General features: G+C 45.1%; 3 protein-coding genes across 3 annotated transcripts in view; all 3 read left to right on the top strand.

Annotated features, from left to right (window-relative positions):
* The first annotated feature begins 10,263 nt into the window (after positions 1-10,263).
* Positions 10,264-17,388, top strand: LOC142905576 (exosome complex exonuclease RRP44-like). Its single transcript, XM_076052203.1, has 4 exons — positions 10,264-10,441; positions 14,050-14,160; positions 14,512-14,679; positions 17,383-17,388. The coding sequence occupies exons 1-4, from the start codon at positions 10,319-10,321 to the stop codon at positions 17,386-17,388; spliced, it is 408 nt and encodes a 135-aa protein (XP_075908318.1). The 5' UTR covers positions 10,264-10,318.
* A 5,368-nt stretch (positions 17,389-22,756) lies between these two features.
* Positions 22,757-24,868, top strand: LOC142905605 (exosome complex exonuclease RRP44-like). Its single transcript, XM_076052238.1, has 2 exons — positions 22,757-22,913; positions 24,615-24,868. The coding sequence occupies exons 1-2, from the start codon at positions 22,770-22,772 to the stop codon at positions 24,834-24,836; spliced, it is 366 nt and encodes a 121-aa protein (XP_075908353.1). The 5' UTR covers positions 22,757-22,769; the 3' UTR covers positions 24,837-24,868.
* A 1,571-nt stretch (positions 24,869-26,439) lies between these two features.
* LOC142905577 (exosome complex exonuclease RRP44-like) overlaps positions 26,440-27,979 on the top strand; it is a 63,664-nt gene continuing 62,124 nt past the window's right edge. The window contains exons 1-2 of the mRNA XM_076052204.1: positions 26,440-26,445; positions 26,504-26,659. Of these exons, the coding sequence (XP_075908319.1) occupies positions 26,440-26,445; positions 26,504-26,659 (162 nt within the window). The remainder of the gene's footprint in view (positions 26,446-26,503; positions 26,660-27,979) is intronic.

The following is a 27,979-nucleotide window of genomic DNA, read 5'->3' on the forward strand; positions in this document are numbered from 1 at the left end:
TAAATCAAAATTTACATCAATGTTATCAATAAACTCTATATACTCTCCAATCAGCTGAGCTACTAACAATAAGTCATTATACATTACAATGCCATATGGCGAAAAAAATGGGTGGTGGTTTTATCCTTCTTTCCAACGTTAGCACCACGGAGAGCGACGAGCCTCGTTCAGACGGACGAGTCCATCCATGCTCGGAACGGAGGAGGGGGGAGAAACAGCCACAATGTGCTGCTCTGTCCTGTGTTGCGTTACAACCATGCCATAAACTAGACTACTATACATTGTAACGTTATACCTTCCAATCTAAACTACATTGTATAATATCGTATACAAAGCCCAATGTAAGCTCGAACATTATGCAGTATATTTATATGTCTTCAACTAAACTTTTTCCTACATTACACGACTATACACCGTAATATACACTACCATAGACAAACCCACCCTTGAATTACACAATGCGTTACTTTACACTACCCTATACTTTAGACTGTAAAATGTTAGACTTGTAATATTACACTATGTATTATTCTACAAACCCTACTGTATACCACACTGCTGTATATTCACAATACAATTACGATACTATATATTGCCTTATGAATTATGTTAAACATTACAATGTTATACAATTATTATATAACATGCTATAAACCATACCATTGACCGTCGTGTGAAGAGGCAGTGCCAGCGAATGGACTGCAGTCTGAATGTCACCATAAAATACAATCAATTAAGAACTGAAATTGCTTATAACGTCTTTCCAATGAAATTTTGATTTAAAGCTTTCGTGACTGCAGTAATTCATATTCTTAGTTCTTTCGGTAAAGTCACGTTGAAGGGAAACAACAAAATAATAAAATATATATAAAACAATAAAAATTCTCACGACGTTTCGACCATAACACAAACCAATTCCTCGACCACATCAATTCCATACACCCAGCCATCAGATTCACCATGGAGGTCGAAAAAGATGGCAAGCTACCCTTTTTGGATGTCCTAATTAAAAGGAGACCTGATGGTTCAATGAGCCACTCTGTCGACAGGAAAGCTACGCATACGAATGCTTACTTAAAACCGGATTCCCACCACCATCCATGCCAGAAGAACTCCCTCATCAATACTCTATACCATAGAGCCCAATGCATTTCCGACCAGGAACACATTGCCAGTGAACTTAAGCACGTACACCAAGCTCTCAAGGCTAATGGTTACTCCGACTACACAATCCGCAAAGCCATCACTCCAGCCATGAAGAAGGATCCTCTTGAGGAGCCATTCAAAACCATCACCTTACCATACATTGCGGGGGTCACAAAAAAGATCTCCAAAATCCTGAATAAACACAAGATCCAGGTCCGATTCAACACAGTACATAAAATCCGTGATCTGGTTCCGTCTGTAAAAGATGTGGTTCCAGACATACAGTACCCGGGCGTCTACAAACTAAGTTGCCTCTGTGGTAGCAGTTACATTGGAAAAACCAAACGACATATCTGGGACCGCATCCGTGAACATAAAGCAGACTTGAAACACGGTAGGACGAGCACCTCAGCCGTGGCAGATCACTGTTATAATTCAGTGGGCTCACATGACATTGACTTCTCCAAGACGGACGTTCTCTGCAAGCCATCCGGCTACCATGAGAGATTCGTTCATGAGGCCATCCACATGTACAAACACAGAAACAGTTTCAACCGAGAAGATGGATTCTGGCTTAGTAACCATTGGAAAGACGTTATACACCATTTTGGTACTTAATTGATTGTATTTTATGGTGACTTTCAGATCGCAGTCCATTCGCTGCCACTGCCTCTTAATACCTTTCACACGACGGTCAATGGTATGGTTTATAGCAGGGGTGTCCAAACTTTTTTTCCCGAGGGCCACATACAGAAAAATACACGAAGGATTGGGCCACTCACTAGACGTGAGGTATACTGCCTCACTTCTCATGCACTAATATTGTCAAAATCAATCAAATGCAGGTAAATTACGTTTGATTATTGAACATGTTTGAAGAAAAAAAGCCTCCATCATAGCTCTTCATTAGTAGATTTTAATTTTATTTTTTACAAAAAGGTTGGCAGGTAATTCTCTCAGTGACAGCCTCAGATTGGTTCTTAGGGTGCTGATCCCCCTTCATTGTCCATATGAAGGGAGAGACAAGAAGACAAATAGGGGATGTGGATATTTCAAGCTTATTACACAAATAAATTATTGGGCTTGTTAACACATCAACTAATGTTTGTTAAAAAAATTGTCATCAACTTTAATTGACTGAATTTATGAAGTAATTGGGCTTATTAACAAATGGAAACGGTGTGTATATTTTTAACTCACCTGTAATGGGAATAATGTTACGCTCAGTGGGAGCAGTGATGCTGCGCTTTGGTCTGAAGGATAGCTGGCAGGTCAGGAGTAAGTTTGCTGGTTGAGATGCGAAGGACGTCACGTAGATGGCTGTCGGTCGTTCTGGTTCTCAGCCTGCTTTTGTTCAGCGTTAACAGAGAGAATGTCTGCTCACATATGTATGTTGAGCCGAACAGACTCATCATTCGTTTTGCATGGCGTCTCGTCAGAGGAAACTTGGCCTTTTCCAAACTCCGGTAGAAGTCAGGTAGGGAGAGAAGCTGATGCTGATTCTTCAGAGAATCATCACACTGAATTTCGATCAGTTCTAATTGCAGACTCTCCTCCACTTCTTTTGCATCCATTGAAAACGGAGCCGCAAACAGTGTGATTTCCTTCTCAATGACAGAAAAATCTTGGAAGCGCTGACTGAATTCTGTCATGAGAGATGTGATCACAGACACATATTCTCCCATTTTTGCAGAGAGCTTGGCATTTGGAAATGCGCATTGATTTCGGTCAGCGTGGGGAAGTGCACTACATTGAAGTTGCGCAGTTGTGACTCGAAGAGACGGAGCTTCGCACGGAATGCTTTCATGTTCACATACAGCTGTGGTACCAGCTGCTCTTTGCCTTGTAGTCTCTTGTTCGGGGTGTTGAGATGATCAGTGAGATCAACTAAAAAATCCAGGCCTGCCAACCATAAAGGGTCACTGATCTCATGGAGAGGTCTGCCCTTTTCTTTCAAAAACTTGTCGATATTTGATCTCAGGGAATAAAACCACTGCAGCACGGAGCCGCGACTGAGCCAGCGCACTTGAGAATGGTAAAGTAGGTCCCCGTATTCAGCATCGACATCAGAGAGGAACGCTTGCAATTCTCTGGTAAAGCCCTCGTGCCCGAATTATGTTGACAGTTTTCACAACTGTGTTCATCACATCGTCAAGCTGGATTATCTTGGCACAGAGGGCTTCTTGGTAGATGATACAGTGCATTTTAACAGTCTCACCTCCGCTCTCCTGCACCTTGGCACTCACCATAGAAGCCATTCCTTTGCGCTCGCCTGTCATTGCTGGAGCCCCATCCGTTGTAATTCCACACAGCTTGTCCCATTTAAGAACAGCCTGGTTAATTGAATCTGACACAGCTTCAAAACATATCCTTCCCAGTTGTTGCCCCCTTTAGACTCCGAAGATCAAGCAGTTCCTCCGTAATGCAAAAATTCTCATCAACTCCCCGCAAAAAAATTAACAGCCGTGCAGTGTCCGTGGCATCTGTGCTCTCATCACATGCAATCGAGTAAAAATCGAAAGCACAAGCTTTATCTGACACTTGCTGTTTTAAGTTAGCCGACAAGTCTTCAATTCGCCGCACAACCTTATTTCTGGACATACTAACATCGTTAAAATCCTGCATTTTCTCCAGGCACATTCCCACGACTTTAGTGAGGCACTGTTTGATGAAGTCACCGTCTGAGAAAGGTTTCCCATGTTGGGCAATGAGTTGAGCTACTTCATTGCTGGCTATTGTTGTATTTTCTTGAGCTTTGTTAGCACGGAAAAAAAAACCCTGCTGCTGCGTTAGCAGGCTAGCTTGCCATTTGCTTTACCTTCTCTCTCCGCTCGGCGCCCGTGTAGGACGTGAAGGTCTGATGTTTCGTTTCATAATGCCGTCGTACATTGTACTCTTTCATCACGGCAACACTCTCATTACAAATCAAACAAACACACTTCCCCTTGGTTTCTATGAAAAAAAAATCATTTTTCCACCGAGTCTGAAATTTTCTGCACTCGCTTGCAATCTTGCGTCTCTTCGGTTCCGGCATTTCTGGTGACCCTGAGCAAATGTTTTCTTCGATTGCTTGCTTTGTGGAGACGCTGCCTTGTTCAAGACAATAGCGCCATCTAGTGCTTAAATTAAGAAATGCAATACAGTGGGCCATAGTCCATTATATTTTAAATCTTTGATACGGGCCAATTAAAAATGGATGGCGGGCCGCAGTTGGCCCGCGGGCCGTAGTTTGGACACCCCTGGTTTATAGCATGTTATATAATAATAAATAGTATAACATTGTAATGTTTAACATAATTCATAAGGCAATATATAGTATTGTAATTTTATAGTGAATATACAGCTGTGTGGTATACAGTAGGGTTGGTAGAATAATACATAGTGTAATATTACAAGTCTAATATTTTACAGTCTAAAGTATAGGGTAGTCTAAAGTAACGCATTGTATAATTCAAGGGTGGGTTTGTCTATGGTAGTGTATATTACGGTGTATAGTTGTGTAATGTAGGAAAAAGTTTAGTTGGAGACATATCAATATACTGCATAATGTTCGAGCTTACATTGGGCTGTGTATACGATATTATACAATGTAGTTTAGATTGGAAGGTATAACATTACAATGTATAGTAGTCTAGTTTATGGCATGGTTGTAACGCAACACAGGACAGAGCAGCGCATCGTGGCAGTTTCTCCCCCCTCCTCCGTCCCGAGCATGGATGGACTCGTCCGTCTGAACGAGGCTTGTCGCTCTCCGTGGTGCTAACGTTGGAAAGAAGGAAAAAACCGCCACCCATTTTTTTCGCCATATGGCATTGTAACGTATAACGACTTATTGTTAGTAGCTCAGCTGATGGAGAGTATATAGAGTTTATTGATGACATTGATGTAGTTTGTATTTTAGTTTTTTTTATTAGTTTACTATATGGTATTCATTAGATAGTGTAGTGTATACCCAGTTACTTTATGTTTATAGCTCAATTTATTGAAGAATATATTGAGTACATTTATTATATTGATGAAGTTTCTACTTAGTTTTTTTTCACATCGGTTTATTGCAGTCCTTTAGCGTCCATATACTAAATGCCTCTGTTGAGATGGAAACTTTGACTTTAACATAGCTATTTCCGTGACCAGTCACATGCTAATCCCTCACATTAACATCATGCTAATCTCCCAGTTACATGCTAATTTCTGACTTTAACACCCTGCTGATCCAACACTTTAACGCAGCTATTTCAATGCTAAATTCTCCTGTTTGATATGTAAACTCCTTTGTCAAGGCGCTTTACCTCTCCCACCTAGTTTAAACGACACTGCGAATCTTAGCAGCAGTCATTGAAGTGCTGTCGTCCCGACAGTTCTGTTCCTTCACCTGAAGAAGGCTACTTGTGTTGTGGCCGAAACGTCGTAAAAATTTAATTTTTTATTACGTTTTATTCTTTTTTATTTTATTTCCATTCTACGTTACTTTACCGAAAGAACCAAGAAGATGAATCCCTGCAGTCACGAAAGCTTTAAATCTGAACTTTACGCAATTAAAAATCATAGTGTAAGATAAGACTACAATCGTTGTCTGCTGTGAGGATCTTCTGTACTCAGGGCCCCGAATGTTTGTGGCAAGTGAAAGTTTGTCTGAGCAAAATATAAGATTTCTCACAGTAGCATACTGTATGACCACACGTCGCTCTGCACCTTGTAGAGCCCATGGAACATGCTTTCTGAAGACATACACTTTACAGGCAGAGGCACCTAATGGACATGACCGCATGGCCACAAGCACAACAACAATACGTTCAGTAAATTCAGTTCAGGGCGATGCTTCGCGATTCGTCATACGTTTTTTGCGTGACGCCACATATTCATCTGGCCAAATTAGCGTCATCTAGCCCTCCACTACCCTGAAGTGTTAAATGTGTAGTGACATCACGGGATGTCACTGTGTAGTGCCGGCCCTAGAGAGGCACGGCGTGCGGTGTATTGACATCGCGGATACCACTCTGGTGTGGGTGTAGTACTGGCCCTAGAGGGGCTCGGTCAGCGCTGATTGATCAGCTGGATGGCATCACGCTTGGCGTGCAGTGCCAGCCCGACAGGATAGGGTGTGGGAATGCCGGCCGTATGAAAGGGGTTACAAAAGGCCATGGCACTCTGGTTGACCCGAGAGGACACGTGACCGGTTAAGTCTACAAAGGGGCCCCAAGTGGGGGCTAGGGGTGGTCACGTGGTCGGGGTCCAGATCCTGCTGCTCGAGGATTCTAGAAGGTGGTCGTGGCCAAGGGCGGAGCCAGCCACGCCACAGAGAATATAAGCCGGGTCCCCCAGAGGGACTGGCGTTGTTGTTCATCTTGAAGAAACCTTTGTCTGCGTCTACGTTCTACCGAGTCTCCAACACGTGAACCTGGACCCGAGCTGTGGTCCCGGTCTGTCGTAGCTAGTCATGTTGTAATTAGTGTAGTTAGCCTGGTGGTCACCACCACAGGTTATTCTGGGCCAGAGTTACCCCGTGTACCACATGGTGGGGTGGGGGGGGGAGGAGGAAGGCGATTTGTGAAATTGCCCCATATTTTAAACTGTCGGCAGAGCAGAGAGATTGAATCCAATTACCGACCTCTAGATTGCAAGTCTAGGGTGGGGAAGCCATTACACCCCCGTGTGTGGCAGCATCCCCCACTCTTTTTTTTCTTAGGGGCTGTGCAAAATAAAATAAAAACATTGAGTACAATTAAAGTGATGGGCCTTCTATCCCGATGATGGTGATGACATTGGCGATACTGATAATGATGCTGATGATGCTAAGTAAGGTTAGGACTCACATTGCCCTGCACGTATTTGGGGTCAGTCTGGACGTCCCGTGCCAGCCCAAAGTCGCAAATTTTGGTGATGTGTCCATGCGTTACCAGCAATTTCCTCACAGCCAGGTCCCCTGTTGTATCTGTGTTCCCCCCTACTTGGGTGTCTGTATATACATCTGGGGTTATGTGTTTCCTCTCTCTCGTAAATTTAGCTCTTCTGTACCTGATGATGGCTGCTTGTGTTGCAACCGAAACGTCGTACGCTATTATGTTATTTTATTATTTCTTATTTATACGTGACTTTACCGAAAAAAACCAAAGAGTAATTCCTGCAGCCACGAAAGCTTCGAATCAAGTCTGAACCACCTCTACGGGGAGGTATGAGGCTTGTGTCTTTGTGTTGTCTCTGCTTGTGTATCTGCCTTTGTGTCTTGGCTTGGATTTGTGTCTCTGTGCTGTCTCTGCCTGTGTGTGGGCCTTGGTGTTTCCGAGTGTGTGCTGCTGCGTCCCCTTTGCTCCATGCATACATCATGCTAAATTGTCCCATTGTCTCTCAGCCTTACCTTCTCTGCCTATTTAAGGCAACTTCACTGTGTGCGTGTCTGTGCTGGTTCGCTCTACTTGGATGTCTATGTGTGTGTGCGTGGTCTGTATTTTAAATTTCATACTTAACTTGCAATTTAGAAATCTTTGAAATAGCGTAATCAACCAGACTATGCGCTAATTGTGTTTTGACCGACCGTGTGTGTTGCTTTATATGGTTTCCAAATTTTGCTAAACCCTGTTTGTTTGGTATGCTTCTCTCTCTGTGTCCCCTGTTGTATCTGTGTTAGTTCCCCCCTACTTGTGTGTATGTATATACATCTGGGGTTATGTGTTTCCTCTCTCTCGTAAATTTAGCTCTTCTGTACCTGATCATGGCTGCTTGTGTTGCAACCGAAACGTCGTACGCTATTATGTTATTTTATTATTTCTTATTTATACGTGACTTTACCGAAAAAAAACAAAGAGTAATTCCTGCAGTCACGAAAGCTTTGAATCAAGTCTGTAGTGCCTCTTGTTAAACAGTGCTTCAGTTAAACAGGAACATTAATAAATCCAGCAGGCATGACTTGAAAAGTAACACATTTACATTTTGGGTGGCACTCCAAATCGTCCGGTAAATCGTGTCGCCAATTATAATTTCTGCGTTTATCTGCGCGTGTCTGTGTACCCCCAGTGGAGGAATACGTGCGCAGCTTGCTGGACAACCCTGAGTTGATTGACCGTCTGGCACTGGCCTCGGAGCAGGTGAGACTCCGTATGCGTGCATCAGCTCTGCCCCCCCCCTCATATTTATGGTGCGGGCCTGCACCCTTGTCCGACCCCTCACTTCCGCGTTGCATCCAGCTGCCTCACTGAAGAAAGGGACACTTGCCTTGCGCTGAGTACGACGTTTCGCTGGTTGTAATCGCCAGGGAAACGATATACTCGATTTGTAAGTGTTGTGGGTTTACTCTCCAATACACTGGCGTGCTGCAGTAGTAACTAATTGACGCGTTTTGTTTTACGTAACAAACCTTACTAATTGGCTGTACCGGGTTAACTACACACATTTACGCGCTCTTACCCAATAAACCTTTATTATGGATAATATTGGTCGCGATAGAATACGTGTTAAACAGCTCCCTTTTAGAACGTCTCATCCTCACGAGCAATGGTCAATCAATCAAATAAATCCTAGATTAATGACGTGGCATATTTAGCAAAAAGCAGAGACGGAAGGGTGAAACTCTAGAGGTAGCTCTATGATATCCGCTTTTGTGGAACGTTCTCTTACACGGATGGCCGTACTGATCTGAGATAAATCAGACTGGATCCTTCGTCTCGTTACGTGATGGCGGTTGCAAAATTGTTGTTGACGCGTGCATGTGCCGTGCGTGTGCTGTGTACGTGTGCAGGATGTGGTGGAGTCCCGGGTAATCTTCCCCGAACATCTCCCGCTGTCCCAGCTGCAGCAAGGTGTGCGCTCCGGCCGGTTTGTCCAGGGAACCTTCCTTGCGAGTCGTGAGAATTACCTGGAGGGGACTCTGAGGGTGCGAGGGGACGGTGACAGTGATAAAGAGGTACACGTTTCACAAGCCTGCATCTGGAAGGAACAATGCTGTTCGATCGTATCTGTGTGAGTTTTAAAAACAAATTTATAATGAAACAGTGGCATAGCGTTCTTGGCATGAGCAGTAGCTCTTAACCTTTACTGCAAGGCTGCAGTAAAGGTTAAGAGCTACTGGGCTAAAATATTTGTATTTTGAACGTCTTTTGCACCCTACGTAGGTGTCGTAGCCTGGCTCCTGCCCCCCCCCCCGGCCTGTGGGTCCTGGTGCAGTTGCACTGCCTGCACACTCGATAGCTACGCCACCATAACCACAGTATATACGTTAATTGTGACTACTTTAACAATAAGGGTTTTCCCTTTTTTTCTGGCAACAAAACTGAAACCTTTTACAAGGAATCATGTGTGCATTAACCACAATACTTGTGGTCAAAATGCAAACAAAAAACACACTATGATAATATATGCATTGTCCTTGAGACTGATTGGTCCACACCAGGGACGGCTTTCTTTTGAGCCTCGACCCAATTGGTGCGAGACCAGAGGACGCCAAAAGGCGTACGCATATATTGCAAATATTATCAGTGTGTTTTTGTTTGCATTTTCACCACAAGTATCGTGGTTAATGCACACGTGATTCCTTGTAAAAGGTTTCAGTTTTGTTGCCAGAAAAAAGGGGAAAAACCCTATTATATTTTGGTACTGGCAAAGGAGGTCTAATGATGGTTGTGACTACTTTGTTAACAAAATGAATGGTCTATTTCCACCTCCAAAATGTAACATTAAATAACAATTAGGTACATTGGCCCTTTGTTGGAAAAAAAACCCAGTCCAGAAATTGCCCTGCTTGAACATATGTTACTGAAAAACATTGGTTTCAGAAGATTCATGGGCTCATAGTCCTACATTTTAAATTGTTTATTCGTGGTATTAAAACTCTTGTACAGTAAAACCTTGGATTGCGAGCATAATTCGTTCCGGAAACGTGTTTGTAATCGAAAGCACTCGTATATCAAAGCACTCGTATATCAGTTGTGATCACGTGACGCTCAGCAGTACAAAGCTGCTCGTATTGCAAGACTCTCGCTCGTTTATCAAATTAATATTTATTAAAAATTTTGCTCGTCTTGCAAATCACTCGCAGACCAAGCTACTCGCAATCCAAGGTTTTACTGTATATGCTGCTCTCTAACAACACTTGGCCCAGCGGTCTGTTAAGGCTATACGGGGGATCTTTTTTGTCTGCGTGCAGGTGTTGATCCAGGGGCTGCATCATTTAAACCGCGCGATGCACGACGACATCGTGTGCGTGGAGATGTTCCCCGAGGAGCGCTGGGTTGCCCCCTCCTCGCTGGTCCTGCACGATGAGGGCGTCGCAGGGGACGTTGCAGAAGAGAATGAGGAGGATGTGGTGAGTGGAGCGTCAACACTGCCGAACCAAAATCAAACCCAGACACCTGCACTGTGCGTGTCTCTCTCCCCGTGGTCGCATGGATTTTTCTCCAGGTCCTCCGGCTTTTCCCTCCACAGTTACAATCTGACATGCACTTAGAGTATTTGGCTGCTATCGATTTCAAATGTGATAAGATACTTCATTGAACGATCATTTGTGGCCAGGTCACTTAAAAAGAGCTATATAGCTCTCAGGGTCCTTACCTGGTAAAGTTATTTAGTTTATAGTTTTTAAATAGTTTTAATATAGTTTAAACAAAGAATAACAACAAAGACTCAACCACTTCAAGAGAGACCTTAAACATAATGAACACAACAACAAAATTAAAGAATTATAATTAAAATTAAAGAATTATAGAATATAGAATACAACAACAAAATTAAAGAATTACTCGACGATGGTAGTTATACAAAAATAAAAAGAGATCCCACCATAGCCTCGTCACACAAACCAACAAAATCATTTCTGATTCAACCGCATTAATTGATCAATCTAAACAGTTTTCCTTGAAACCTTCTGCTGCCAGGCCACCAAGATTATACGGCTTACCAAAAATACATAAAGTAGATACACCCCTTCGTCCCATAGTCTCTACTATCGGCTCCCCCACCTACAAACTAGCTCGTTTTTTGTCTGAAATCCTGCGTCCTTTCACTGGAAAGACCACCTCTGCGGTACAAAATTCTACTCACCTGGTATCGACAATCAAGGGTATTTCCCTGTCCCCAGACGACCTGCTTGTCAGTTTTGATGTAGTTTCCTTATTCACCAAGGTTCCTGTACCTGACACCATTGCAATCATTGAAGACTTGGTTCATCAAGGACTAAACACTGAGGTACCCCCCCTGGTGAGACACTGTTTAACCAATACATACTTCACTTGGAATGGAACTTTCTACAAACAAACTGAGGGCACCCCAATGGACTCCCCCCTTTCTCCAGTTATAGCTAACATTTTCATGGAGAAATTTGAGACTGACGCCATCCAGACTGCCACTCTGCGCGTAACCTTATGTAAGAGGTACGTGGATGACACTTTTGTCATCTGGCCACATGGCCGGCCTGCTCTAGACCAATTCTTCGACCACATCAATTCCATACACCCAGCCATCAGATTTACCATGGAAGTCGAAATAGATGGCAAGATACCTTTTTTGGATGTCCTAATTAAAAAGAGACCTGATGGTTCAATGAGCCACTCTGTCTACAGGAAAGCTACCCATACGGATGCTTATCTGAAGCCGGATTCCAACCACCATCCATCACAGAAGAATTATCTCATCAAGACTCTGTATCATAGAGCCCAATGCATATCCGACCAGGAACACATAAGCAGTGAACTCAAGCACGTACACCAAGCTCTTAGGGCTAATGGTTACTCCGACTATACAATCCGCAAAGCTATCACTCAAACCACGAAGAAGAACCCTCTTGAGGAGCCTTTCAAAACCATCACTTTACCCTACATTGCGGGGATCACAAAAAAGATCTCCAAAATCTTGAATAAACACAAGATTCAGGTCCGTTTCAACACATTACATAAAATCCGTGATCTGGTTCCGTCTGTAAAAGATGTGATTCCGGACATACAATACCCTGGTGTCTACAAACTAAGTTGCCTCTGTGGTAGTAGTTACATTGGAGAAACCAAACGCCATGTCTCGGACCGCATTCGTGAACACAAAGCAGACCTTAAACACGGTAGGACCAACACCTCGGCCGTGGCAGATCATTGTTATAATTCAGTAGGCTCACATGCCATTGACTTTTCCAAGACAGAGGTTCTTTGTAAGCCATCTGGCTTCCATGAGAGATTCGTTCATGAGGCTATCCACATATACAAGCACAGAGACAATTTCAACCGAGAAGATGGATTCTATCTTAGCAATCATTGGAAAGATTTGATAAACCATTTCAGGTCTTAATTGATTGTTCACGCTTACAGTGGCTTTCAGACAGCATACATTATAAAAAAATTTCGTCTCCCCCCTCCTCTTTTCAGAATATAGATGGACTAGTTCTAAATAAACTGCAAAATCGTTGCGCGTGACGCTAACGTTTTTATAAATAAATAAATGCGCCGTTTAAAAATAAATTTATGCAAACCAACACACCTGAAGATGACCGTTTGAGTTATGGTCGAAACGTCGTGAGAATTTTTTTATTGTTTTATATATATTTTATTATTTTGTTGTTTCTCTTCAACGTGACTTTACCGAAAAAACTAAGAATATAATGAACACCGTGTGACCTGACAACAATCCACATTAGAGATGCTGTTAGCTTGATTTTGCGTTTATTAAATGACTTTACATTACATTACTTCAAAATCAAGTCAGGAGTGCTAATCATTTCGTACTATTTTTGTATGTACGTAGGGGTTATTTGACCATACTTCGGTGCGGGTTGGTGAAGGGGGGGGGGGGCATAGATCAGGAGCATAGAAGGACAGGACAACAGTTCATTTTGCTGTACTGCGCTCTGCTGCCTGCCATTTTGGCGCAGAGCCTATACCACCTGTTATGCATATCCAGGCTCAACACGGTGGCGCTTCCACGGTCTGAGCTCCTTTTTAATGTTTATTTTAATTAACTTAATTAGAACTCAAGAGATCAGGACACGTATCATTTGCGAGAGTGACCTGGGTCACAGGGTGGCCTCTATATTGAAAACTAATTTCTTTAGAACTGCTTTTTGTATTTAGATTGTTGTCCTTTCCGCGCACCTCCGATTAGCATGGTTGGCTGTGTACGGTGCGAAATAAGTTCTACATGCATACATACCACAGTGACAAAATGCAAAACATAATAAAGTACAGCAATGAAGTTAATTGAAATTGGCACGAAAACAACTGTGGTTTATGAAAAGTCGACAATATTGCACAAACATAAACAAGTGTTAGATATTAAATCGCATGTAGTGCAAGTTGGCTTGGGCAGATTATTTATAGGCTGATCATTGCACAGTTATACTTATTAAAACGTTACGTAAACATTAAACACATATAGGGTGACTGATGTGCTAAGCAGGTAAGAGAAAATGTCAATCAGTGAAATCATAAAGAATCGAGAGATTAAGCATCAAATTGTGAATTAGATGGGAGGGTAACCTTTGTTGTAGATAATATTGGTCGCAAAAGCTTACGCGTTTTTTTTTAAACGTGTGGTATCTGATGGGCGTGTTCCGGTTGATTCTATCAATCGCCAGAACTGTTTTAACTTATAAATATTTACGGAGGACTCCTCACTGTGATCTTTTGTCATTTTAACAAAGCGTCAGTCTCATTATTGACATTGATGAGACACAGCATGAAACCACATCCGCAGGTTAAGCGCTATTGTTTTGGATTGCTCCTTCCCCTTCAAGCCAAATTGTATTGTGTTATGCAGTGAGTTGGTTAAAAAAATAGTTATTTCATTATTTCAGTGTGTGAGAGAGACGCTACTGTGGTGAGTGCTCATTTGAGTTTGCGTTGTCATCTCCCGGTGCTATCCCAGCTGCTGCTGCTGTCGTCGCTCTTGCTTAGATTACGCAACACGATGTTTGTCCTTTGTTTTGGTCTCCAGCTGAAAGCCGAAAGTGGGAAGATGCGTCGGCCCACTGGCAAAGTGGTCGGCATCATCAAGCGGAACTCGAGGCCGCTGTGCGGCATGCTCATGCCCAGCCCAATCAAGGAGGTGGGCTGATCTGCATGTGTGTGTGTACGTGTGGGGAGCGGTAATGTAGCGGTTAGCGCGCTGCGCTACGAATCCTGGGACCCGAGTTGGATTATATTTATCGCTCATAACCAATAAACAGCGCCAAATGTCTGAACCTGTCTTGGGCCCTTCCCTAGGTCGACTCGGCCATAAATGAGTCTCTGATGTGGCATGTAAACATCAGCGCTGTGGAGACAAAGGCGGTCGGGCATGGTGCTGGCCGTACCCACCCCGTCGTTTGCCGTACCAGCTTGAATAGGTGTGTGCTGACGGCACTTGCCCAAACAGTTTGTTGAATGCCTTACTGGGGGCTCATTGGGCGTGTTGCAGGCCACCCGCCACCTGTTCACGCCCGCGGACCGCCGCATGCCACGAGTGCGGGTGGAGACAAGACAAGCAGCGTCCCTGCAGGCCCACCGCATCGTGGTGGCCATCGGTGGCTGGCTGCGACACTCCCGCTACCCGAACGTACGACTGCACCGTGACGCCCCGGACGCCGTGACACCTCACCCGTCTGTCCCGTGGTCGGCATCGTCGGGCTCATCCTTCTGTCACTTGACGCGCGGCCACGCGGCTCTGTATGCAATACAGCCGTCGAACCCAAAACACGAACGGTGACACGGTGAATTGGAAGTCAGGGTGGATGAAGTGGCACCACTGTGATATTTTTTTGTTTGAAAGCATGGCAAACTCACCTGTGATTCAACCTAGGTTATTAAGGTGTTGTAAGTTGATAGTCTCAGCCCAGTCACCAATAACTGCACCAAAAACGATATTAAATTTGGTCGTGCACTTCGATTGTTTGATTTCCATCTCTGAGAAAACTACTGCGTTTGACTGCCATGTGATGAACATTACTTTGATTGGCAGAGTGGTTGGAAAAGCACTGCCCCCCTACAATTTGGACTGCATTTCACTTCAATGGATCTTAGAAGTAGCTCTGTTATGTCTGCTCCTGTGGGTCGTCCTTGACCACGAAGGGTTTGTATAGATTGCTTGTCTTGTGCAATACCATTAACACAATGAGAAACAAAATTGGTGAAAAGTTAAATATATTGTTAAGATGTATTCTTTGGGTTGTATCTTTGTTTAAACAGATGTCGGTTAATATTCTGCATAATGTACGTTAGGTACAAGGTTGGCATTGTGGTTGTGCTTTTCATACCTATTTGCCACTGCACAACCGAGCGACACCATGGCTGGCACGGTTTAGTAGGCTGCAGGTTGTTTATCCACTGCAAAAGCGGATCCATGCCATGGACGGTCAATGCTTTGAACAAGGCTAGGCACGTGCAGATGATGCTGTGGTGCCACGTCCCCGCGGTGTACTGACTGCCGTCACACAATTAACGTGTCGCTAGCCCCGCCCCTGGCCCTGCTCGGCCCCCGGATATATTTGGATGCCTTGTGGGGCCAGCATACTACGGTTTGGTTCTGGTTCGACACGGCAAAAAGCCAGTGGGTGACCACAGACACTTCGAGAGATCTGCACTGTCTGGGTTCCAATGTACCAGTGGAAAAGGGATACCGGTGACGATTGGCCACGTATGTGCATATGCATGTTGAACTTCTTCCGTACCATACGTAGACAACCGTGCTAATCGTCGGTGTGCTTGTGCAGGGCCATTTTGTGCGCTCTCTGGGCGAATGTGGGGATAAGGAGACGGAGACGGAGGTGCTGCTGCTGGAGCACGACGTGCCACACCAGCCCTTCAGCCAGGCCGTACTTGCATGCCTGCCCCCTCCCACGTTCAGCATCACAGCAGAGGTACGCATGAGACGTGTGACGATATGTCAATTCATCGATTGAGTTCAATTCTTACGCCTGCGGTGTGTTGGTGTGTTCGGTCGTGCATGTGAGAATCCTTTACTTCAATGTTCTTTATTACAAGGCCCACGGGCCACTGGTGGCCCCTGGGTGGCCTTTGGTGTGGCCCATGACGTGTGGCCCCCGACGTATAGGCCCCCGACAATAGACAAATGCGAAAACACCCCCCATCATCATCATCGTGCTGTCAAACCGCAATAGTTTCAAGATGTTTGGCCTGCGTAGAATACCTTCTAGAGGACCTCTCTGGAGCTCTCCCTCCAGTCGAGGTCCTTCCGCTGCACTGGCATGAACGAGAAGCCACGGGGCTCTACACCTTTACCGCAGACCGTATATAGAAAAGCCGTCGACCTGAAAGAAAGTCGATGGCTCGGACACATCATCGTAAGAAGAGAGGAAATTCACATCGGAGGAATGAAGGCGATGGACTTATGGAAGCACCAGGGCGGAGACCCGAGAGGCAGGCCTCGAGAGATGCGGATCAAAGTGGTGAGCCAGGATATGGAGGACTCTGCAGTAGCCGTGGAGATGGTCCAGTACATAAATGAATGGAGCAAGGGGACTACAGACTTTTTTCCTATAACGCTGTACTTGCGTTCCTGAAGAACACCGAATTGTGGAAAAATCGCATAATAAATAATATAGGGTAAAGCACAGTCCGCGATAACACGTGAGATGCGTACGCAGGCTTAACAAAGACTTCGGGTACGTGAGTAGCATCTAGAAGCATCCAGAAACATCCCGCCTTGTGTGATGCTACACCGAGGCAACCGTACAACCGCTTATTCTGCCTCGCACAACGCAGTTCTGTTCACTCGATCGCCTTTTATCCAATTCGCATCCATGTTATGAAAAAATGTGTTCCCTAATGCATTCATCGCATTATATCTAATTCACGATATGAAAACACGCAGAGTTATAGGAGAACGGACTGTACTTTCAGAATATTCAGTCGCCTATTGAGAAGATAGAACGCCATTAGAATGAAGTTGGTTTACCCATGTATGGCTCACCCTGTGTTTTGTTTGTTGTAAGGCAGCGTTTTGTTGAACCTGGTGCTGTGTGTGTCCCGTACAAGGACCAGGCTGGCAGGGAGGACCTTCGTGCGTTGTCCATCTGCAGTGTGGATCCTCCAGGCTGCACAGACATCGACGATGCCCTACACTGCAAACCGCTCGACAATGGGAACACCGAGGTATTCATTTGGTGGTGGTAATCGTGGTCACGGTCGCGGTAATTCGTGCCTATTCCTTTCATGGTTTTGTCAGTGCTAGCGGAGGTTACAAGGGGAGTTTAAGTGGCACAATGATAAGTGCACTGCACATTCATCCTGTCAAGCTGGTTTAGTTCCAGTCATGGCTAACACCGGTCAGGACTGATTTCAACATGGCTTGGTTCTGGCTTGATCTGCTCCGTTGCCTCCAAAGAAGTATGAGTGGCTCAGCTGTGCCTTGGCTCAGGCTCAGCTCACGGAAATTCTGAGCGTGGCTGGGAGCATGCAGAGATATACGTGGAGGCACAAGGGACACGGAGGCTCAGGGCTGTAACCATGCTTAGAGGCAGCTTGGGTTTTAAGCGTTGCTTTGATGTGGCTTATTGAGAATTAGAATCAGAATATTTATACTGGAGGAATCCAATGAGCTATAAAGCTATTTTTCACATGTCCAGTAGAGGCGGGTAAGAACGTTACAACAGCAAACAGTACAAAAACATAATAGTAGTGCAAAGTACAAGAAAGATCAACAAATAACCCAAACACAAACAAATACAACTAAACCATCCCCATCTTACCAGGAAAAGCCCACTGAGGTATTGATTTATTTTTGATTAGTGACCTGGCCACAACTGAATAGCTCAACAAAGTGGCCCATCATTTGGACATTTATAGCAGCCAAAATAATAGAAATAATCTCAATGCATGTTGCGCGAGAGCCAAGCCTGAGCCAAGCCATGGCTAAGACCCCACTGGCCTAAGTGTCCACGTCACTGGCCGAATGCCTGGTTCACAATGATGCACCAGGTAGTAATGGGTGTGCATTTCATTTCACATTATTGTGCTTTGGTTGGAGTGGCTATGGTGGAGGTTATGCATGCATGTGGAGTGAGCGACTTCCGCCAGACGTCTAGTAGAAGGCGTCTTATTTATTAAAAGCACACAGGGCGATACACTTCGTAACGCGGCTACACCTAGGCTGTACAAACACGCAGCCCATTTGCGTCCTGCGTAGCTACGCTGGCTGGTTGACGAGCGTAGCGGCGGAGACAGAGCTGCTCTTGCAGAAGAACCAGCCACGTGGTCGGAGACGAAGAGATGACGACCGTAGCGACGCAACCAGGACCCAGACCCCACGCTAACAGCCCCGAAGTTCTGATTCGGTGCTCTTTATATCTGCCTGGAGTGGCCAAGCTCCACCTCTGGCCACGCCCCCTTTCTAGAACCTTCTAGGCCCTTCGGGATGGTTCCCGGAGCTTCTCGACTGACTCCGCCGTTGACCTTTACCCCAGATACGCCCCTTCATTATAAGGCATTATGTAATGCAGCTATAACCTTAATTACCCTTACAGGCCGGCAGGTATCACCCTGTCATTACACATCCATGCATGTGAGGGTGGTGACGGTGTGTTAATGTGTGTTCTAGGTTGGGGTACACATCGCCGATGTGAGCTATTTTATCCGGCCGGGGAATGCCTTGGATGAGGAGGCATCTCTGCGTGGTACCACAGTTTACCTGTGTGAGAAGGTGAGATGTGGATTTCTTCTTGCCACAATATCAAGTGTTTTACGACCCGCCGATTTCATCCTTTCATTCTTAACTTTACGACATGATGTAAAATATTACGATGTAACGATCATCGCGGTACCAGTTTCCCCACAACTTTGTAATTGTATTTGACATTTTCACCACATTTTTTTGCGTGCTTTTCAGTACTTCCCGTATGAATAACGATAACTTAAAAATGAATTAGAATTTAAAAAATGTGCAACAACAATGCTAAATATCTCTCATGATGTTTTAAACGAGGTGATTTTTGTGGATTTCTTATAATATGATGTACCGTGACATCATGAGCGGCAGGCTATCGGCGCAGTGGTAATACTCGTGCCTTGCAGCAAGGAGACGCTGGGTTTGATTACTCAACTCTTGTGCCTTTTTGCTTGCAGCTTTGTTTGTTCTCCCCCCTGTTAGTGAATGGGTTTCCTCTGGATTCATCAGATTTCTTCTAAATAAAACCCATACAATCTTAACTGGCATTCGCGAAAACATCCCCTTGCTGAACAGTTACCTGCAGGTGACTTAATCATGTGTGGGTTTGCTTGCAAAACACTCGTTGAGTTGGTGCATATGTATTTGCCAGATTGTGTTTATTGACAGAGAAGTTGTTGCGTTTATGTGTTTGTGCGCCTGCAGAGGATTGATATGGTGCCAGAGTTATTGAGCTCAAACCTGTGTTCCTTGAGATCCAACGTCGACCGGTGAGATGCACCAACAACTGTGAACTCGCGAGTGTGCACATTGCAACCCATACTCAGCAGCTAACGTGCGTTGTTGCCAGGTGCACATGTAATCCCATGATGCGTGGCACTGTTTAAGTGTCATTGTACAGATCCACACAAGCATGTGTACATACATAAGCAGCCAAACCAGGATGGCACAATGGTAACACATGTCTCACAGCAAGAATGGCCTAAGATTGATGCCCGACTTGGTTGCCTTTCCATGTAGATTTTGTATGTTCTCCCCCTATTTAGCATGGGTTGACTCCAGGTTATCAGGTTTCCTCTCATCGCTAACATAAACGTGTTATTACTACTATGATCCTTAACCATGGAAAGCCTCACTGAATCTCATAACTTCGGGAGGGTACTGCAAAGCTTTTGCAGTCGAACAATGGTTGCTACATATATATTCCAGTTGAGTAATTTGTAACAACCCAAACCGGTATTTGGCCAAACATCCTGCTGCTGAAAGAATGACTCGACTACCAAAAACTTGGCAAGACCCTCCTGAAAAAGAGTCTCGAGACTTTGCGAGGCTTTCCTGAGTGAACACCCTGCACCACTCCAATGTCGACGACTCTGCCACTCGACGGTGAATGGCGACGGTGCATGTGCTGTGTGCGTGCAGGCTGGCGTTCTCGTGCATATGGGAGATGACTCCAAAGGCTGAGATTGTGAGCACACGTTTTACCAAGAGCATCATCAATTCCAAGGTGATTCCCCCCCCCCCCCCCCCACAGACGTTCAGTTTTTGTAAAACTCTCGTTTGCTTTCACGTGTATTGTATCGGTGCCTTGCTATGTTAGTGCAGTTGAGGTTTCCGGATGGCTGAGAGGTCAGAGCGTTGAGCTTGCACCTCTGAGTTCACAAGTGTAGCGAGATGAAACGGGTTCACAAGTGGTAGTATGTATGTTGAACTTCTTTCGCACCGTACGTAGCCAACTGTGCTAATCGGAGGTGCGAGGTAGGACATGAAAGTAGTGAGTTGATGGTCTCTGTCCAGTCAACAATCACTGCACAAAACACAGGTTTGTTTTTTTAGGTTAGATCGTGTAAATATGTAAATGTGTCATTAAACCCACCCCCACCCGACACAGCCAACTAATAAGGGTTGTCACGTAAACAGAACATGCCAATTCGTCACGAGTACAGCACACCGGTGTGTTGTACCAGTGACGAATTGGCCACGTTCTGTTTATGTGACAACCCTTACTAGTCGGCTGTGTCGGGTGGTGGCGGGTTTAACGACACATTTATGTATTTACACAATCTAACCCAAACAACCTGTATTATGGATGATATTGGTCACGAAAGCCTACGTGTTAAACTCACTGCACGAAAGACCACCAAATTACATTGCACTAAATTTGGTTAAATTCCAGCTTTGAGAATTAAAAAAATATATCAATTTTACTTTCTTTGGGTGAGCGTAACCCTCAGTGGTCATCGGGAGCCACGTAGACATCTGTTGAGTTCTGGCTTGGGCTTGGATCAGGCGTGGGCATTGTGTAATTGCGAGGACCCCATGGTTCACCCGTGGTGTGTTCATCGTATCCCCGCAGGCGTCTCTGACGTACGCAGAGGCTCAGCTAATGATGGACGACGCTGGGCGGAAGGATCCGGTCACCAGCAGCTTGCGTGGCCTCAACTCCCTGGCCAAGATCCTCAAGCAGAGGCGCATTCAAAACGGGTAACTCATTGTCAAGATCCTCATCCTCTCCACCGCCACTGGAGCGATGAGCCGTATTAATGTGTGCACCGCATTTAGTCGATCGGCAGGTCGCCTGTGGCGCGGTAAAGTGTGGTTACTCCCGTGTCTTCTAAGACATCCGGCCAGCGTGGAAGAGTAGGCTAAAATACATTGAGAGGGACTGTAAAAGGGTGTATCCCTAGAGGGGCCGCCTCTTATGGGAGCCCCCTTCTTCCAGCAGTGGCTTGAGCAAGCAATTGCAAGGCTGCACCTGTTGCTTTTTTGACCCCATGATGCATGAGGCTTGGGTGAATATCATGCACAAACAAGTGTTACAGGATTCATACTCTGTTTTTTTTCGGTAAAGTCACGTAGGTAAAACTATAAAATAAAATAACAACTAAATTAAATCACGACGTTTCGGGCGCAACACAAGCGTCCTTCTTCAGGTGGGACAACCACAGCCAGAAACAATTGCTGAAGTGGGCAAAAAAGGGCTGTTGTAACAAGAGGCTATATAGGTAAGAGAGTGGGGGGGAGCCAGGGGGGAGAGATAGAGATGGGGGGTGTGGGGTAGGGGAAGTGGGGTGCTGCTAGAGGGATTAAAGGGGCGAGCACGGCAAAATGCCGGGGGGGGGGGGGAAGTGAGTGGGGCTGGGAGTGGGAGGCTGAAGAAGCTGGAGATGCGGAAATGAAGGCAACAATAAAGAAGTTAAGGTTTTACCTGGTTAATAACATCCTTCTAGATTGGAGTGTTACAGGCTGCTGCGGGGCTACATTGTGGGCAATAGAGGACAATGCAGTGACATAAATTGTTTTACTCTTCTTAATGCTCCCATGTCTGTGCTCCCCCACCTTTGCCAACGCGTACTGACCACCACGGTTAAGTACGGTAAAACCACCCCACGACCCGTATGACATGGGGCGGCCCTCATCCAGCAGTGGATTGACTTAACGAGCTGTGCATGTTCAACTCAAATATCTGAGTTTGTGAAGTGTCTTATATTAAGATTCTGTGTTGTTTTGGCTGGACATGATAATCGCTCATGTCCCTTCTCCACCCGTAGGGCATTGACTCTGGCATCCCCTGAGGTCCGATTCCACATGGACAGCGAAACCCACGACCCGATCGACCTGCAGACCAAGGAACTCAAGTGAGTCTCGTCAACAAGACACCTCCCATGACTGCGATCCGACTGTTGTGCAGATCTCTCTATCAGAATCAAAATATATATTTCTACTGGAAGAATCCGATGAGCTATAAAGCTCTTTTTTCACAGATGTCCAGTTGGGGCAGGTCACAACGTTACCACAACAAACAATACAAGCACACGTTAGGATTGCAAAGTATTGGAAAGGTAAACAAATAACTTAAACAAATATACAAATAAAACTAAACTATTTTTATCTTACCAAGTAAAACCCTGACCACAAATGATAGCTGAACAAAGTGGCTTATCACGTGGGAAATTTATTATCAGCAAAATAATCTAAGATAAAGAATCTTGACCCTTGTGGTTGATGTGTTGTGGTGGCGGAAACTGGTGCGTGTACACAAGGAGACCAACTCGATGGTGGAGGAGTTCATGTTGCTCGCCAACATCTCCGTGGCGGAGCGCATCGTAGGCGAATTCCCCGAGTGTGCGCTGCTCCGACGCCACCCGGCGCCTCCGCCTTCCAACTACGACATCTTGGTGAAGGCGGCGAAATCAAAGGTAGAGTTAGAACCCCTTTTAACGACCACCCTTGTTAACTAATCGCTTAACAACGGGCCTCCATAGAGCTCAATGTGTAGGCTTAACCGACCATTTCCCTGTTAACGACGGGCTCTTGTAGGTACAGTAAATATGAATTAATGCCACGTAGAAGGAAAACAATAAAATAAATATAAAACAATAAAATTATCACGACGTTTCGACTGCAACACAAGCAATCATCATCAGGTGTGAAAACCACAACAAGAAAATTTGAAAAAAGTGGCAGTTATTTTTAACGTTAGCACCACGGAGAGAGATTTGACAGTTTGTTCAGATGGACGAGTCCATCTATGTTCGGAAAAGAGGAGGGGGGAGACAAAAAATAATGGATGCGTTCTGACAGCCACCTTAAGCGTGATCAATCAATTAAGACCCGAAATGGCTTATCAAATCTCTCTCCGTGGTGCTAACGTTAAAATAACCGCCACTTTTTTCAAATTTTCTTGTTGTGGTTTTCACACCTGATGATGATTGCTTGTGTTGCAGTCGAAACGTCGTGAGAATTTTATTGTTGTATATTTTTATTATTTTATTGTTTCCCTTCTACGTGAATTTACCGAAAGAACCAAGAATATGAATCCCTGCAGTCACGAAAGTTTTAAATCAAAATGAATTCATGCATTTATTAACAGTGTTTATTTTAATATGATGTGTTTATAATGTTAGTATCTTTATGTATTAATATCCATTGTTTAAATATTATAAAGTACGTTTTTTGGGTGAACAAGGGAAACTTTCGATGCTATCGGAACGAATTAAGCTTTTAACACGTATTTCCTATACTCGCTTAATGACCAAATCCTTTAATGCTCGTGTTCGTGGAACCAATTACCGTCTTTAAGAGGGGTTTTACTGTCTCTAGATTGCTGTTAACCTTCCTTCAATATCATCCTCCTCGCAAGGAATTCAGAGGTCGTCGGGTGGCTCAAATTTTTGTTTGAGGTCTTTTGGTTTAACCGGGTGAGAACTCAAGAGAACATAATAGTTTCATTTGCAAGGGTCACCTGGGTCACCCTATGACCCAGAGATTACAGCTGGGACCCTGGCTTCAAAATCCAGCAGCCACATTGAACATACTGTGTTATCAAGTGTAGGGAGTTGAAGGACTCGGCTCGTTTCCCAGCTACTCCACAGAAATAAGCAACAAAAAACCATCACGATAAATGTAGTACTGTATTTAATTTTAGATAAATTCCAGCACTGAAATGTTGAAATATCAGGTCGACTTATTGTGATGAACATTATGCTCAAAATGGGTGGGAATGTGCTACCCCCTACTGTGAAGCAGAGGTGTCTTGAAACGATGTCAGTATTGGCCTGAGCGAGCAATTGCAGGGCTGCACCTTTTACCTTTATCTTGAGATGTAGCCGTATAGTTTCCACTCGCCCTTAGAGGCAGAACAACTCAAAAGGTGTGACGAACCACAGACAACGCTGGAAGGCAGCCAGGCACTGTGCCAGATGTAGATTAATCCACTTGCTGTACTGCCTTCTCCTGGCAAGCCAGGTTATGGAAACCTGAATGCCCACAGGAAGTGCGCTGAATAACGTTTTCTTTCCAATACACCACAACCCTTGCTGCTTCCCCAGCACTGAACTACAAGCCACGTGCGGGATAGTCACCTCACAAACGCCGGGGTGCCCGATTTTTTTGCGCAGAACATCGAGATCCAGGTGGACTCGGCTAAGGCGTTGGCCGAGTCCCTGGACCGGGCGGCGGTGCCGGGAGCGCCACCATACCTCAACACTCTGCTGCGCATCCTGGCCACGCGCTGCATGATGCAGGCCATCTACTTCTGCTCCGGCATGGAGCCCGACACCCACCACTACGGGCTCGCCACCGCCATCTACACCCACTTCACGTCGCCCATTCGACGGTGACGTGCTCTGGCGTCAGGCACACGCGTGAAATCGACCTTCGCGATTATTGAGGGGACTATGTTGTTGTCTTGGTGTGGTCTGGGACTGTGCTGCCTTTCCCAAGTTTAGGAATTTATTTATTAATTGATGTACTTATGCAATGTTAACTTGTGATTACGGCACACCTCCAATTAGCACGGTTGGCTACGTACGGTGCGAATTAAGTTTAACATACAACTTGTATATCTTTTTTCTATTATTTACTTTTACTGATTTGTTTACCTTTCCTCTTCTTAGCACTCCTATCATATACCTACTGGACATCTGTCAAAACGAGCTTTTATCGCGAATCGGATTTCTCCAGGATAAAGATTCAGATTTTGAGTTATTTTTCTAAAAGGTCCTATAAACGGGAAGTTTGGCCAATTCCTTAAATGGTTGTTTGGCTTGTGTTGGGGAAAAACTAGAGGATCCGGAGAACACCAACGCCTACAAGGAGGGTGACAGTGTTCCACGTGCAGAATCAAGAATCCATTGCCGTGTTGCAGCGGCGGCCAAAAGTGAAATGCAATTCTGCCATGGATCGCTAACGATTTTGTTGTGGATCTTAAATAAGAACACAGATATGAGCAGGCAGCAATTTGCGCTACATCTGTTGACAAATAAAAAATCCTCAACAAAGAATTAAATTCATACATTAACAAAGATAATTTCCACCAGCAGATGGTGCTAGAACGTGGTATGGCCAGAGTACAGTATTCTATCACAGCGTTAAATCCATCTGAGTCATTGTTTGCGTAGCTTTCTGGTGGATCGTCAAACCCGCTGAGATCCACCAGAATGAATCGCGGTGCTTGGTGGATTAATACCGCTGCTCCGTTGGCATCTCGTGGCCATAACGCAGCCTGTATCTACTGTAAATTTAATCTTCATATTAAATAGAGGCTACAACAAATGTGAATATTGTTGTTGTTGTTGTCTCCCTGTACCGTTACAGATACTCGGATGTGATTGTGCACCGGCTGCTGGCCGTGTGCGTGGGCGCCGACCCCACGTACCCGGCGCTCACCGACAAGCAGAAGCAGCAGCAGCTCTGCAACAACCTCAACTACCGCCACAAGATGGCGCAGTACGCCCAACGCTCGTCTGTAGCTTTCCACATGCAGGTGGGAGGCGGAAGTGTGGGCCACGTGGAGCTTGCACGGCGTGTGCTTAGGCACCTGATAATGCGTCCATTCGTCTCTTGAAAACCATTTTTAAGGTCACGAAAGCAGGCATCGTATTGTGCGTGTAGTAAGAATCAATTGTTTTCTATTCGCACGCTTACGTGTGGTGGTGCCGTGGCTGTACTGGTTGGCTACATTTGACATTGCTTTTCAGCATTCTTCTGTGTTTGCTGAAAAACCTGTTTACTTGGCACATTTGCCCATGATGTGACAACTTTATTTGATTGGCTCTGTCAGGTGATGGAGGATTATAGTCAATACAATTGACATTGTACCTTCACGATTGAACTCAAAATAATCCCCATGACATGATGCCAATAGCACAACTGGAATTAATTAGCGGGGGGATGCAGAAAAATACCTTAAATTTTGTTAAATAATTGTGGGCCTGGTAAGTGATGCGCGTGTGTCTGCTCTTGGCAACGTAGCGGTGATTAACGGCTGCTGTTGTTGTGGTCTTAGTTGTTCTTCAAGAGCAAGGGAGTGGTGAGCGAAGAGGGCTTCGTGCTGTTTGTGCGCAAGAACGCCGTGGTGGTGCTCATTCCCAAGTACGGCTTGGAGGGGACGGTTTTCTTTGACTCCAAAGATCTCAAGCTCAACGTTACCTTCGACGAGGAGGTAGGGCATGTGTTCACTTAACCGGGAGGCATTGGCATTTCCCGAACGGCTGAATTCTGCATTTAAACCCAGGACTGGCTTAATGCACTGGGACCCAAGCCCCCTGACCATCTCTCTACGATTAGGTTTCTATCAGACACACAGACACTTGGTTTAAGGTGGAAGAACGCAGTGAGATACGAAGCTCCGTTTTTTTGCCATTTGGCAGTGTGGACTATTACAGAGGAAGTTACACCGGTGGATACATTAGAGCCGGATGGCTCACAGGGCTATACCAAAATAAACTGAAACTGAATTTAATGATGTAAATGCGTTTCAATTATAAAACGGTCACAGTTAAATATGCTTTGGAAATAACTGCCATGACGGAGCCCGTATTGTCACGGAGAGGACATCAGATTAAAAATACAGTAAAATCCCTCAGATCCGGAAGAATTATAGAGAAATTCTAATGCTTTCTGTAAACAATGAGAAACTCAAAGGGCAGAAAAGTACTTGTAGAATAAAAACAAATGAGGGAAATAGTAGTTGATGCAAAAAGTGATCTCTAGATGGCAAAAAGCACATGTGTGACCAGTGGATCCGGTCCTTTCCAGCATGCCTTGCATGCCGCATTACATTGTCACTCTGCGTGGATAATGCACACAGCCTAATTTGGACCAGAAGCTCAAAAGGGCTTCTCATGCCTGGTTTTCAGCTCGCGCTGAGGTGGCCCAAGCGGTATTGCATTCGCTGTGTGTTGTGGAGGTTTGCGTTTCAAACTCGGTGGCCACTCCGGTTAATACTGTGGTGTGTATTAAGCGTAAAATATTTACAGGCTATCCGCTTTAACAGTGTACGTTAAAAGATCCTGTAACGTTATTCGTGTGCCAGCATCATGGTCCAAGGTTGGCAAATTACATGCAAATTACTTATTTGGGGAGCACATATCAATCGTTCGCCTCCTTTTACAAAGACGTAGCAGTGACCTTGAATGCAAACGTTTTGAGAATCAGTGAGGCTTTTCTGAGTGACCCATGTAATAGTATGAATAATAACGTTGGGTTCACATCAATCCGTGCTTGTGTGCAGGGCACTTGGCAGAGAGCAGTCAGCGGTAGTGTAGTGGTTAGCGCTCTGCGCTACGATCCCGGCGACTTGGGTTCAATTCCTTCGCACGGTCAACACCAGTGATGATTATCTGAACCGGTCCTGGGCCTCCCCTAGGTTGACTCGGAACTCAATTGAATGCCTGGTGCGGTGTGTAAACATCGCCACTGGGAAGACAAAGGCGGCCGGGCATGGCGCTGGCGACCCACCCCCTTGTGTGCCGTGCCGGCC

The sequence above is a fragment of the Petromyzon marinus genome, chromosome 55 (assembly GCF_048934315.1).
Source record: "Petromyzon marinus isolate PM22_M1 ecotype Great Lakes invasive population chromosome 55, UKy_Petmar_22M1.pri1.0, whole genome shotgun sequence".
NCBI classification, from domain to species: domain Eukaryota; kingdom Metazoa; phylum Chordata; class Hyperoartia; order Petromyzontiformes; family Petromyzontidae; genus Petromyzon; species Petromyzon marinus.

Excerpts from the sequence above, each read along its gene's own strand:
- LOC142905605 (XM_076052238.1), top strand. The coding sequence starts at position 22,770 with ATGGTGGAGGAGTTCATGTTGCTCGCCAACATCTCCGTGGCGGAGCGC. Across the intron at positions 22,914-24,614 it reads TGAAGGCGGCGAAATCAAAG|AACATCGAGATCCAGGTGGA; the intron begins GTAGAGTTAGAA and ends TTTTTTGCGCAG.
- LOC142905576 (XM_076052203.1), top strand. The coding sequence starts at position 10,319 with ATGCACGACGACATCGTGTGCGTGGAGATGTTCCCCGAGGAGCGCTGG. Across the intron at positions 10,442-14,049 it reads AAGAGAATGAGGAGGATGTG|CTGAAAGCCGAAAGTGGGAA; the intron begins GTGAGTGGAGCG and ends TTTGGTCTCCAG. Across the intron at positions 14,161-14,511 it reads TGCCCAGCCCAATCAAGGAG|GCCACCCGCCACCTGTTCAC; the intron begins GTGGGCTGATCT and ends GGCGTGTTGCAG.